The sequence below is a fragment of the Phacochoerus africanus genome, chromosome 3 (assembly GCF_016906955.1).
Source record: "Phacochoerus africanus isolate WHEZ1 chromosome 3, ROS_Pafr_v1, whole genome shotgun sequence".
NCBI classification, from domain to species: Eukaryota; Metazoa; Chordata; class Mammalia; order Artiodactyla; family Suidae; genus Phacochoerus; species Phacochoerus africanus.
This window is the reverse complement of record NC_062546.1, coordinates 26,028,736-26,042,133: the sequence shown is the minus strand read 5'-3', so window position 1 is coordinate 26,042,133 and position 13,398 is coordinate 26,028,736. Positions and strand designations below refer to the sequence as shown.

The window sequence follows — 13,398 nt, the reverse complement described above, 5'->3', positions numbered from 1 at the left end:
AGTCCCTCACCTCCAGAATAAGGGGCCACCAGGGACCGGCTGAGTGAATGACGGTCGGGGTGGAGTACTACACAGCCGGGAACTGAACGGAAGAGGCCGTGCTTGCCCACCAAAGGCAAGTCCTGCACCATTACCGGTCAACAAAGCAAACTGCAGGGGCACAGGCGCGCCACCTAGTGGGTAAAACCCGCAAAGGACTTCACCTCTGAGCATCTGTATCTTCTGCCAAATGGGTGAGATTGGGTGGAGACTGACTGAGAGTGAAGGGCTCAAAATAGGAACTGGCTCAGAGAAAGCCCACCTAAAGGTTTGCTAAATAGGTCTGTGTGGACCGTCTGCCAGTCACCTTCCCCTCCACCTCCGAGCTCAACGCAGCCTTCTCTTGCCCCTTGCTCTGCCTTTCTGGCCCCCACTTCAACCCGTTCTCCATACAGCAGCCAGAGGGAGATTTTAAAATATAAACCAGGGTGTGTCACTCCTCTCTCAGACTCACCAGGGTCCTTGTCCCCTGAATAAAGCCTTAAATAAAACAGCTTCCCTCCACACTGGCCCTCATGTCAGGCTTGCAGCCACACTGGTTTCTCTCAGGTCCTTGCGGGCTCTTTGCCCATACTGCCCTCCCCTGTTTGGTGTGTTCTTCCACTTCCTCCTCAGTTCATTTGTACCACCCTACAGCTTCAGGTCAAGCTCCACTTTTTCCGGGAAGCCCTCCCTAATTTTCTCATTTGTTTGTCTCCTCCCACAGATCCTGAGCACTCCATGAGAGAACACGTGTCCCCAGAAGCTCGCACAGCATCTGCCTGTTGTAATTATCTGTTGAATGTTTACAAATGTCCAGAAACATCTGGAAGGAGCATAGCGCATAGCAGACTGATCAGTGACCTCTCTGGGGCTAGAAAAAGGAGAGGAGTTCATGTATTACTTTATTGGCGCAGTTTTTAAACTAGGATAAAGGAGATGATGAAGCCTACCTTTCTTGGGCCTGTGAGGCTCAAATAAAACGAATCCAGGCAGGGACAGGGAGCAGGGAAGGAGAGGATGGACATTTTCCCAGCAAGCTCAACCTCTCCCACCCCATTGATTTGCTCCCAAGTACACAGTCCCCAAACTGGGCCCAAACACCATCAAAATATTTATTAAAACCAAAGCAGAGGGAACAGAGCTGTTAGGAAGGCAAATCAAAGTGCAGATTGGAGGGTGGGGCAGAGCAAGAAGTTGGGCGGAAGGGGGCACTTCAAATGCCACAGGAGGGGCCCCTGTGGTTTGGGCTGGGGGGGAAGGCCCTTCACCCCACCCCTCCTGCCCACCCTGTCAGTGAAGGTCCCCCACTCACCTCTCCCATCTCACATCCATCCTGGGGGCAGCTGGGGCCCTGCAGTGACCCCATGGGGAGGGACCACCCCCTCGATCCACCCATGGCTGTCAGTCAGTCTGTCTCCCTCCCTCACTTTCCCAATAAATAAACCACTCAGGCCTCAGCTCCTTCGGAGTAGGGCATAGAACAGCTCAGGGACCCCTGCCCTTGCTCAGAGGTATAGGGAGTTGCGGCATCAGCCCCACATCCCTCCTACCCTTTGCTGGTGCCCCAGGCTTGCCAAAAAGGCCTTGATAAATAAATAACGCTCCATTAAAGCTTCGATCAGAAAAACCTTTAAGACGACAGAAGTGCTCTCGCTGTCCTGCAAACAAGCAGGCCAAGGCCTCGCCACCTGGCCTGGTCAGCACGCAGGATTCTGGGGGCAGGTGGCCCCCCTGGGCCTCGTGGGGCCCCTGGAGCAGGGAGACCAAAAGTGCAGTTAGAGCCCCCACCACGCGCACACACAGACCCATGCACACACACGGACACACTGGGGCGTGTTTTCAGTGCACGCACAGATGTGTTCACCTTCATTCCCCGGTACATGCACACACACATGCTCACACACCACTCACCCCGTGTACACACATGCTGGGTGTTGGGTGCATGCACATACACACCACAAACAGAATCCTTCCCTTCCTGGCTTGCTCAGCCTCCTGGCAGTAGCCAGACTCCAGAGCTAGAAGCTTCTGGAGATAGGGGAGAGGGGTATAAATTAAACATTTCCAATTGGGTTAGGACGACGGCCAGGGGCAGGGGGCTCCAGGGCTGCAGAGACAGGGTGAGCATCTCAGGAGGCCCTGGTCCCCCTAAGCCCCATCAGAAATCCAGGGGGGTGAGGTCCCCAAAGTCACAGTCGAAGAGGTCTCTGATGCCCTCCCCCTCCTCAAGGCCAAAGTGGTAGTCAAGGGCCTCCTGGGGGGGGGACAGGCTGATGAACTCCTCGGGGAGGAGGCTGGAGAAGTCCTCCCGCACATGCTCCAGGAGCGAGTCGGCCGCCACCAGCGGGGACAGGCGGTCCTCGTCCACAGGGGCCCGCAGGCCACCCATCCGGGAAAGCAGAGGTTCTGGGGAGACGGGGGAGCATCACAGGCCGGGGATACCCCGGCAGGGAGGGCAGAGGGGCTGTCGTACCTGCCCGCCCACCTGGGAGAGGGGCCCTGCCCCACCCATCCCACCCCACCCCACCCCACCCCACCTTCACCCACCTTGCTCCAGGCTGAGCAGGGACTGACTGGGATCCGTGGCAGGGGATGCAGGGGGCGATGATGGTGGTGGCGGCACTGCAGTGGTGGGGTCGGCTGCCCTGCCCTCCTCCCCAGAAGCTACCCCCTGGGATGGGGTCTTCCCGGGGCTGATCCCGCCTGTACTCTCCTCAGGGCACAGGAAAACATCGATGGGGCCTTGTTTGCTCTTAAGGGAGATCTGGAAGTTCTGGGCGGAGGCAGCAGGCAGGGCAGAGTGAGGCTCAGCTGACCACCAGCCCGGCCCAGCCTGTCCTGGTCAGGGCCAGAGTCCCAGCTCTTACCTCGGAGGAGTCCACGGCTTGGAGCTGGGTCTCCGGGGGGGCCTTGATCACCATGACCATCTGCTCTGCAGGGTCCGCGATGCTACGAAGGTCCTGGCAGGTCACGTAGGCCAGGGTTGGTGGAGTCAAGGATCACATGACCTTTGGCCTTTAGGGGCCACCCACGGGCACAGCGCAGAAGTCAGAACTCATACCTGTCCGGTCACCCCGGTCCTAGCTGTCTCCCACCTCAGGGCCTGGTGCATAGTTTGTACTCAAGCCTATCACAGGCCCTTGAGTCTCAGTTTCCACATCTGTACTATGAGACCACTTTCCCCTTTGTTTTTTTGTTTTTTTAAATTTTTTTTTTGTCTTTTTTGTTGTTGTTGTTGTTGTTGTTGTTGCTATTTCTTGGGCCGCTCCCGCGGCATATGGAAGCTCCCACGCTAGGGGTTGAATCGGAGCTGTAGCCACCGGCCTACGCCAGAGCCACAGCAACGCGGGATCCGAGCCGCGTCTGCAACCTACACCACAGCTCACGACAACGCCGGATCGTTAACCCACTGAGCAAGGGCAGGGACTGAACCTGCAACCTCATGGTTCCTAGTCAGATTCATTAACCACTGAGCCATGATGGGAACTCCCCCTTTGAATCTTAAGGTAATGATGGGGCTGCCTGCAATAATTGCATAGAGATTACTTAAATCCAGGCTTGGTTCTGAGAATTTACTCTGACCCATGACCTTGGTGATTAGTGGTTATCTCCAAAATGTATAATTTGAATATTCATTTTTTAAAAAGCTTATTTTATTTTTTTGTTTTGTCTTTTTGCCTTTTCTTTTTTTTTTTTTTGTCTTTTTGTTGTTGTTGTTGTTGTTTTTGTTGTTGTTGTTGCTATTTCTTGGGCCGCTCCCGCGGCATATGGAGGTTCCCAGGCTAGGGGTTGAATCGGAGCTGTAGCCACCAGCCTACGCCAGAGCCACAGCAACGTGGGATCCGAGCCGCGTCTGCAACCTACACCACAGCTCACGGCAACACCGGATCGTTAACCCACTGAGCAAGGGCAGGGACCGAACCCGCAACCTCATGGTTCCTAGTCAGATTCGTTAACCACTGCGCCACAACGGGAACTCCTCTTTTTGCCTTTTCTAGGGCCGCTCCCGCGGCACATGGAGGTTCCCAGGCTGGGGTCTAATTGGAGCTGTAGCCGCCGGCCTACGCCAGAGCCACAGCTAGGCGGTATCAGAGCCGCGTCTGTGACCTACACCATAGCTCACAGCAATGCCAGATCCTTAACCCACTGAGCAAGGCCAGGGATTGAACCCGCAACCTCATGGTTCCTAGTCAGATTCATTAACCACTGAGCCATGATGGGAACTCCCAAAAAAGCTTACTTTAAAATAAAGCTTCAGAGATCCCTGGTGGCTGAGCAGGTTAAGGATCCAATGCTGTCACTGCTGTGGCTCAGGTCATAGCTGTGGGTCGGGTTGGATCCCTGCCTTGAGAATTCCTGCACGCCACAGGCGCCACCAAAAGTTTCTATTTTTTAAACAGAGGACAAATAAAAACTTACATCTCTAACCTAGATGTGACAACCATGAATCACTGTATTCAATCATATTTATTATTACTGATTCTAACTTTCCTTGTTTTAATCTAACTTCAGAATAAGGTAATTTTCCCCTTTTACACATGAAGCTGAGACTCAAAGAGACGTTAAGTAACCTGTCCAGTGTCACAGAATGAGTAAATGCTGAGCCAGAATTTGTATCCAAAACCAGAACCCTCTCCTGCATCCAGGGCCCAGGGTAGCCCTTCTGCCCACTGGGATGGCGCCATGGCCACCTTCCAGGCATTCAAGGATATCGCTGGCTGTCCGCATCCTCGGAAAGCAGATGCAGCTGTGTGGTACAGATTTGGATCAGATGGTCCAGCTGCCGCTCGCTTTCCTGCAGTTGCTGCAGGTCCTGGGTCAATCCTTCAAGCCGGCCACCAATCCCCACTGCTGCATGGCTGCCTCTGCCAGGAGGCAAAGGAGAGGGGTGGTTAATAGCTCCTGGCCCCTCTTCCCAGGAGCCCTGACCCTCAGCAAGCATCTGCTGCTGCTTCTGTTCTGAGACTCAGGTGAGCCCTAGCGCCTCTCTGGGCCTGCCTCCTCAGTTGGGGAACAAAAGAGAGCTGAAGCTGAGCTCCAAGGCAGGCTGGCTGGGTTCAAAATCGGGCCTGAATGTCTGAACACACACATGTCTCTCACTGGAAGCTGGATAAGTAAATGGTGGCAGACATGCCATGGAACACTATGCAGGTGTATAAAAGGACAAGAAGGCATTAAAGGCAGACATGCAAGCATTTCTATTATTTTGCTTTTAGAGCCACACCCGTGGCATTATGGAAGTTCCCAGGCTAGGGGTCCAATTGGAGCTGCAGATACTGGCCTAAACCACAGCCACAACAATGCCAGATCTGAACCGTGTCTGTGACCTACACCACAGCTTATGGCAAGGCCAGACCCTTAACTCACTGAGCGAGGCCAGAGATTGAACCTGCATCCCCATGGATACTAGTCGGAACTCCCTCTTAATTCCTATTTTACTGGGATCCCGCACTGTGTGGCTGCGGTGTAGACCGGCTGCTGTAGCTCCGATTCGACCCCACGCCTGCAATCTTCCATATGCCACGGGTGCAGCCCTAAAAAGCAAAATGAACAAAGAGAATGAAACAGCTGCATCAAACAACCCCATCAATAGCAACAGAAGCCAAAACAGTGGTTACCTGGTGGTATGCAGAGTGGACAGTGTCTGGGCAGGGGCACAAGGAAACTTTCTGGGATACTGACCCAGATGGTGGTGACCCAGGTGAAGAAATACGTAAAGTGGCACTGAGCTGGCTGTGAGATCTGTGTTCTTCCCTGCATCTCTCACCTCAGGGAAGCCACCTCTCCTCTCTAAACCTCGGTTTCCCGGGTAGTAAGACAGGGATGCAGGCAGCCACAGTGGACACTGCTCTCAGCTCCTCCGGGCTGGCCCGGCCGCGGGCCTGCGCCCACCCTCCTGTTGCACTGGTACCTACAGCCACTGGATGTGGTTCTTGGACTTCTTGGCGATGAGCTGGATGCCCTCGAGGACGTTGGTGATGTCGTAGATGCGCCGTTTCTGCACCTTCAGCACCTCAGCTGCCCAGTTCAGGTCGACGACACCGTCAGCCGAGCGGCTCAGCAATTCCAGGAAGCGTTTGGTGGTCAGATTCAGTGATGTCTCATAGCGTGACTTCTCCCCTGGGGATTTCACACCTGGGGGTGCCAGGCAGGGCAGGGTCCCTCAGTCCCCGGCCCCCCATAGCCAGACGGGCCTCCCTGGCAATGCAGAGCAGGAGGACCAGGGCGGGGTGGTTAGATGGCTCCTTCCCCGTAGTGAGACCAAGCAGAGAGGCCCTGTGGCTGCTGCCTGCCAACCACAGCATTCCTCTTCTGGCCGGGGAACTCCCCACCCCCCAGAGCCTGGGGAACCCATGCCAGGCGGCCACTCCAGCCACCCCCTGGGGCCCCCAGAGGCCTGGCTCAGCACCAGGCCTGACAGACCAGAGCTTACTGTGCCAGCATGTTTGTCCACACCCCCCAAACCTGGGCCCGGCCAGGGGGCCTACCCTAGCTCAGGCTCTGGGGGTACCTTTTCCTGGGTGGCGGCCTCTGCCCCGAGCTGGCCCGCTGCTCTCGGCCAAGTATTGATGGTCAGTTTCTAGGTCCAGCCTTCGCTTCACCTACGGGCAAAACAATGGAAGGATGCCCAGTAACCAGGACAGCGGGGCCACAGGAGACCTGGCTGGGGGCCTGGTGCTCCGGGGCTGCCCCCTGCCTCAGTTTCTCTACCAGGATGTGCCCAAGTGTGTGAGCAAGGGGAGACCCTAGGCGACACAGCCCTACTCATAGGACAGAAGATTCAGCTGGAAGGCAGAAGTTCAAGCCTCAGTCCCACCACTCCCTCCCTGGGGGCCTGTGGTAGTTGGCAAAAATTCTGATGCTCCTTTCAAAAGATGAAGCCTAATTCCCTTCCCCTTAAACATGGGACAGAAGTGATGGTGTTGTCACTTCTGCGACTAGGTCATAAGGCACTGGAGCTTCCTCTTTGCTGTCTTAATTGGATCACTCACAGTTGTGGGGATCCAGCTGCCATGTCACCGGGGCACTCAAGTAGCCCTAAGGATAGGCCCAGTGACAAAGCCTCCTGCCAACGGCAACACAGGCAAGCCTAGCAGCAAATCATCCAACTCCAGCATGCCTTCCAACGACCAACACTTTTTTTTTTTTTGGTCTTTTTAGAGCTGCACTTGCAGCATGTGGAAGCTCCCAGGCTAGGGGTCCAATCGGAGCTGCAGCCGCCAGCCTATGCCACAGCTCACAGCAATGCCAGATCTTTAACCTACTGAGCAAGGCCAGGGATCGAACCTGCATCCTCATGGGAACTTCCACGACGGGAACTCCCAACAACCAACATTTTTGGCAGCAACCTCAGAAGGGGCCCTGAGCCGAAGCATGCAGCTAAGTCTCCCCGGAATTCCTCACTCCCAGAAACTATACATGATAATAAATGTTTGTTAAATCATTAGGCTACAGGTGCGCCTCTATCTGGTTTCTGCCTGTGAATGTGGCAGCACAATAACGGCCCCATTTTACTTCTAAAGCAACTGAAGCCCAGAGAGGCCTAAGGTCACACAGGCAGGAAGTGGCAGAGCCAGGATTCCTGCCTGGACACCCTCTTATTGACTTCCACCTCTGAGGATGGACGCTGCCCTGGAGGTCTCAGAGGCAGGTCAAGCTGACCCTGACCCTGACCCACCCTAACCCTAGCCATACTACCAAGCTTCCTGAGCAAGAACCTCCTGCAGCCCCACACGCTGCCCTCATCACATCTAGCTGCCAAGAAATCCTGTCACCACAGCCACCATCACCTCCCATCTGGACCGTTCAGCTGTCTTCCGGCTGGTCTCCCTGCCTCCATCTGTCCCCCTCCACCTTAGCATCCTCATCTGCCACTGCTTCGCCACAGGAACTTGTGCTCCGACATGTTTCGTCCCAAAGCTGTGCCTCCAACCCTTCGCTCATGCTGGTCCCCTCCCAGGTTGGCCATCGCCTCCCTCCCTCCCAGTTCACGCCAACACGTCCCCTCTGCGGGTGGGCACCCTCCCTGTCACTTAAGTCTCCCCCAGCCCCTAAGAGAAACTGAGCCTCTTCTCCTTCAGAACTGCCTCAAACCCAACCTTTCTCCACATGGTCTCTCGCTACAAGTTTCTGCAGATGTGTTTGTCTCACTCAGAAGCCAGGGAGCCCCTCAGAGGCGGCACTGGGTCTAAATAATCTCTGTACGCAGGGTCTGGCATGGGGCCTGGGCATCAACAAACGTCTGCTGAATGAACCGGCCCACACGCTGACAGACCCAGACGCTCCCTCTCACACACGCGGGTGTGGATTCCCCCAGGCGTCTGCAGAGAGAGGAGCTAACATGTGCCGAGTGCTTCCTGTACACTGAGCACCGCTAGGTAACAGCTTACTCTGCATGCGATCATCAAACCCGACCACCCTGCAGCAGGTGCTCTGCTGACTTCCATTTCCTGAGGAGCCTGTACCCTGAAGAGCTCACAGAGTGACCTCTGTGAGAGATGGAGTCAGGATTTGAGCTTTGGTGGGCTAGGCAGAGCCTAATCCAGAAACCTGGCCCCTGCAAGCCAACCAGAATGAACCCCTTCTCCAGCCCTGCCCCTAGGGCCCAAACCCTAGCATGCTCCTGCCAACAGCACCCCTTGCCTCCTTCCTGCCCCGCGTACCGGTGCCCACCCTGAAGGCAGGTCAATGCCACACCCTAAAACAAGGGCTCAAGCAGATGGATGCTCTTCCACTTCTAGAGAGCAGAATGCTGCTGCTGCAGGCACAGGAACCCGAAAGGCAGGGGTGATGACAGAGCACTGGTGGAAAAATCTGGATGGGGAGTTCCCTGGTGGTTGAGTGGTTAGGACTCGGCGCTTTCACTGCTGCAGTCTGGGTTCAATCCCTGGTCTGGGAACTGAGATCCCATCAAGCTGTTGCTCACTGTGGCCAAAAAGAAAAAAAGAAAAAAATCTGATGACTCAAACGCCAGCCATGGGAGGGACCATAAAAACTAGTTCATCCAGCCTTTGGAATACCACACTGCTGTCAAGAAGGACAGAGGACAGTATGTCTTCCCAAAGACATACTGAAAAGAAAAATGTAGTTATAAAGCACTGCATTTATATGATCCCTTTTGGAGATAAAAAGCTCATGAGACCATTTCCTCTAGTTTAGCTTCAATTATTATAGAATCTATTTCAGGGGTAATCTCTGTGTGGGGGGCGAGGACAGTAAAGGATTGTGACCTTATCTCTAAAGTGTGGATGGTGTGCTGTTGGAATACGGAAATAAAGGGAAAACTTTATACTTTAGAAAAAGAAAGCTGTTATAATCACTTAAAAAAAAACAAAACCCCCAGGCGTTCCCATCATGGCTCAGTGGTCAATGAACCCAACTAGGAACCATGAGGTTTCACGTTCGATCCCTGGCCTCGTTCAGTGGGTCAGGGATCCAGCATTGCCATGAGCTGTGGTGTAGGTCACAGACGCAGCTTGGATCCAACGTTGCTGTGGCTCTGGTGTAGGCCGGTGGCTACAGCTCCAATTAGACCCCTAGCCTGGGAACCTCCATATGCCAAGGGTGTGGCCCTAAAAAGCAAAAAACAAAAAAACAAAAAACTGGCTCAGGAAGAGAAAAAAGGAAAACAACCCTGAGACCTTGTTCCCCTCAACTTTCTAGTCTCTTTTTCTATAGTAAATATGTATTATATCTAGTTTGTTTTTTAACAGCCATGGTAACAGGGCAGAGGTGGACAGGAAGGGCCAAGAGGAAGGCTAAGCTGCACAGAGCCTTGTATGCAGGAGGTGCTCAGTGAATGCTCACCTGTGTAGAAGCTGAGTCTGTAGCTTGTTTCATGGGCTGCCCCAAACAAATGCCAGTGCCGAGGGTCAGTGGAGGCCAGAGCTCAGGTGGCCAGTGGCTACCCAAAGGTACAATGTTCAAGGCAAAACCTGGGCCCATGTTTCTCAACTTCAGCTCCAAGACAGCACCAGCCCCCACCCCTGCCCACGGCGAAAAATGTCTACTAGCCCTTAAGCACTGAGGGGCAGAGGCTCCTTACCTGCCTCTGCCTAGTACCTCATAGGCACTCACCAACAAGTGCTGAATGAAGGGAATGCTCAGGCCCACTGAGGCTGCCCCCGGCACCATACGGAGTGGAGCACAGGGCATATGTCTTTGGCCCAGTCCCTGGCTGTCCCTCTGAACCTAGAGCTCAGACTGCTGAGGGCAGGCCCCACAGCTAAGTACTATCAATTAGCTAAATGGAAGCTACCTGTCCAGGCCCCAAGCTGGTACTTGCAGTAACAGGTTGCTGAGGTACAGGAGACCAGCCAAGCGACCCACCCCAGTACAATTTCCATCCCCCTCACTCATTAGGAGGAAGGGGTCCTGTGCTTTCATCAACCTCTATTAGCATCTCCAGGAAACGAGGCATCCTAGTGGTTAACCACTCAGGAAATCTGGACTGGTCTCACAACTCACTAGCTGAGTAACTAGGGAAGGTTCTAACCTCTCTAGGCCTCAGCTTCCCGACCTGGAAAAGGGGAAAGTTGTTGAGAGGGTTAAATGAGTTAATTGGGTAAAGTGCTTGGCACAGGGCCTAACACACAAAACAGTCTCAAAATAATGGTGGCTGCTATTGTTATTATTAGCATCTTAGTGATTCCGGAAGGAAGGCCACACTGGGCAAGGGGCCAGCGGGACTGGGGGAACCTTGCTGGGATGCCTCAGGGACCAGCTGCCACCCAGTCCCCCAACAGTAGTTGGGCAGATACTACTTCCTTGCCCTGGGCTTTGCCTCTCCCCTCCCACTTGCTCCAAGCCCTGTGCTGAGACCCCATACTGCTTGGCTGGCCCCTGCCTGCCCATCCATGCCCTACCTTTACCCACAGGCTGCGCCAGTCAAACTGGTCTCCATGCCCTGTCCTGCGGCCCACAGGTCCAAGCTCCAGGCCTCCACCCCCTTCTCCCCCTGTAACTCAGCGGTCTCTTCTGAGCCCCCCCAATCTGAATTGGTCTTAAGCCTCTTGCTGCTCAGGGAGCACTTTATCATGGCATCTCCCTGGGGCATTTACTTTTTCCTAGCACTGGGGGCCTCCTCTCCAGCTCCCAGAGGCCCAGCCCACCCAGTACTTCCACTGGGGCCAGGGGTCTGCCTGCCTGATTAATGAGCTTCCATGGCAACCAGAGTCTGGGAGGGTGGAGGGTGGCAGATGGAAGGACAGGCAGAGGGAGGGGAATCAGCAGCTGGCCCAGCCACCCCGCCCCTGCAGAGAAGGCCTCCCAGCCAGGCGGCCTGTCCCCAGAGGCCCGGAGGGCTAGGCCTGCACCTGGCAGTCCAGCATCCAGGCAGGAAGGAGGGTCTCCTCAATGGCCCTTCAACTTTCTGGTCCCAGAACTTTCTCCCTGACTTCCCCAAGCAGCCGTGCCCACCATCCAGCCACAAGTTCTGGTCGGAAGCCAGCAGGCCTCAGTTCAAATCCCACTTGCAGCCTTGTGACCAGGGGGCAAGCCACTTCCCCTCTCTGGGCACAGTTCAGATGGGCACAGCGACAACACAGAGCTAGCTCACAGCATGGATGTGAGTTTTAGCTGCCTTGAAGTCTGCCAGAGGCCTGGCAGGCAGTCAGCAACAGCTGAATACACGTGGGCCATTATTATCATTGAGTCTGACCCTAGACAGGCTCCAGCGAAGAAGCTGAGGCCCAGAGCACAGAGGAGCAAACAAGGACTGGCCCGAGGTCACCCTGCACCCCGGGGCGGAGCCCGAAGGCCCAACCCAAGCTCGGCACCGCCCAGCCTGGGCGCCTCAACCCACCCTCCCCCGCCCTCGCCGCCTCCAGGCCAAACATAGCGCCCCGCCCGGGTCTACGCCGGGGTCCAGGCAGCGCACTTGGCCCAGTGTCCCTGGTGTCCGTACCGGCGGGCGGCCGAGCGCGGGGCGCGGCGCGCTGGGGGTGGGCCGGGGCGCCTGCGGCGTGGCGAAGAGCAGCAGGTCGGGGTCGCGGGGGCCGGTGGCGGGCGCGGCGGGGCCGGCGGGGGCCGCTGGGGCGCTGGCGTCCTGCGCGGTGGAGATGATGACGATCTGCGAGGAGTCGAGCAGCCGCAGCGCGCCGGCCCCGAGCAGGGCCTCCAGCGCCGGCGCGCATGGGCCGCCCGCGGGGGCCACGGCCATGGCGCTCACGGCCCGCGCGGCCCGGGTGGCAGTCGGCGGCGGCGGCGCGGGCCCATGGCAGCAGGCCGAGGCGAGGGCTCGATCCCGCTCCGGATCCCGCTCCGCCCCCGGCCGCCGCTGCCTGCAAAGTCCCGGCCACTTTTACGCGCCAAATCCTTTTTGCCGCGAAAGAGCCACGAGCCGCCGAGCGCTGCGCCTATTGGCTGTCCGGGCTGTGACGGAGGCGACGGCGACGGCGCCCATTGGTTGCAGCGCGCCGGACCGGCGGCGGAGGGCGGGACGGGGCGGCGGCGCGAGGAAGCACCGCCAATCGCAGGATGGGGCGCGCGCAGGCTTTGTCGGGGCGGTGCCAGGCGCGTTCGCACTCCCCGCCCCTAGAGGGGACGGCCCTGTGTGTGTGGGGGGGGTGGCCCCACCCCCTCTACGACGCACCCCATCCTGTTGATACCCTTTAGTGGAGGTTTTTACAGCAGAACGTGTGTTGTGCACAGGTCGCTATCCACAGACCCCACGTGACCTCCCAGAACCCCCACCTGTGGGTGCCCCAACACCCTCAGGCAATAACTCTAGAAACTGCAAACGCAGTTTCTCTTTTCCAGGTTCTCAAGCCCACCTACAAAACCCCAGCCACATCTTTCCTCAACTTGCCCCACCAATGCCATTTACTTTCAAATCCTGCGCCCACCTTATCCCTTCCACCCAGAGCACAAGCAGAAGGAGTTGCCAGAAAATGGAGAGGGATGTCTGACCCAGTACATCTTGGGGCTTTTCTCCAAAGCCTCCTGTAGCTGGAATCTCTTCAGCAACCAAAGCACAGCTTCTGCTTGAACTGATTCATTCGTTCATTCAACCAACCCTTTTTTTTTTTTTTTTTTTGCTTTTTAGGGTACCCCCTGGAAGGTTCGCAGGCTGGGGGTCAAATCAGAGCTGTAGCTGCCAGCCAAGGCCACAGCCACAGCAACGTCAGATCTGAGACCCGTCTGCCACCTACATCACTGCTCACCGCAACGCTGGATCCTTAACCCGCTGAGCAACGCCAGGGATCGAACCCACAACCTCATGGTTCCTAGTCGGATTCATTTCCACTGAGCCACTTTGGGAACCCCAACAAATGTTTTGAGAGTCTGCTCTGTGCCCCCTTCTTGACTCCTGTCCCTAAGGATCTAACAGTTTAGTGAAAGGGGCTGGAGGGAAATCAAGGTAACAAATGTTTACAT

At 56.1% G+C, this 13,398-nt stretch overlaps 1 protein-coding gene across 1 annotated transcript; it reads right to left on the bottom strand.

Moving 5' to 3' along the window:
* Window positions 1-1,119: 1,119 nt before the first annotated feature.
* On the bottom strand, window positions 1,120-12,333 carry E2F1 (E2F transcription factor 1). Its single transcript, XM_047771297.1, has 7 exons — window positions 11,927-12,333; window positions 6,533-6,623; window positions 5,937-6,156; window positions 4,734-4,886; window positions 2,889-3,003; window positions 2,569-2,794; window positions 1,120-2,427 (listed from the first exon to the last, which is right to left on the bottom strand). The coding sequence occupies exons 1-7, from the start codon at window positions 12,179-12,181 to the stop codon at window positions 2,180-2,182; spliced, it is 1,308 nt and encodes a 435-aa protein (XP_047627253.1). The 5' UTR covers window positions 12,182-12,333; the 3' UTR covers window positions 1,120-2,179.
* Between the last annotated feature and the right edge of the window lie 1,065 nt (window positions 12,334-13,398).

What these genes read in the sequence shown, in the direction of transcription:
- E2F1 (XM_047771297.1), bottom strand. Translation starts at nt 12,181, where the DNA reads ATGGCCGTGGCCCCCGCGGGCGGCCCATGCGCGCCGGCGCTGGAGGCC. An exon ending in GAGGATGCGGACAGCCAGCG is followed by an intron (nt 3,004 to 4,733) that starts ATATCCTTGAAT and finishes GACTCCACCAAC; the next exon opens with CCTGGCCTACGTGACCTGCC. An exon ending in CCTGCTCAGCCTGGAGCAAG is followed by an intron (nt 2,428 to 2,568) that starts GTGGGTGAAGGT and finishes CCGTCTCCCCAG; the next exon opens with AACCTCTGCTTTCCCGGATG.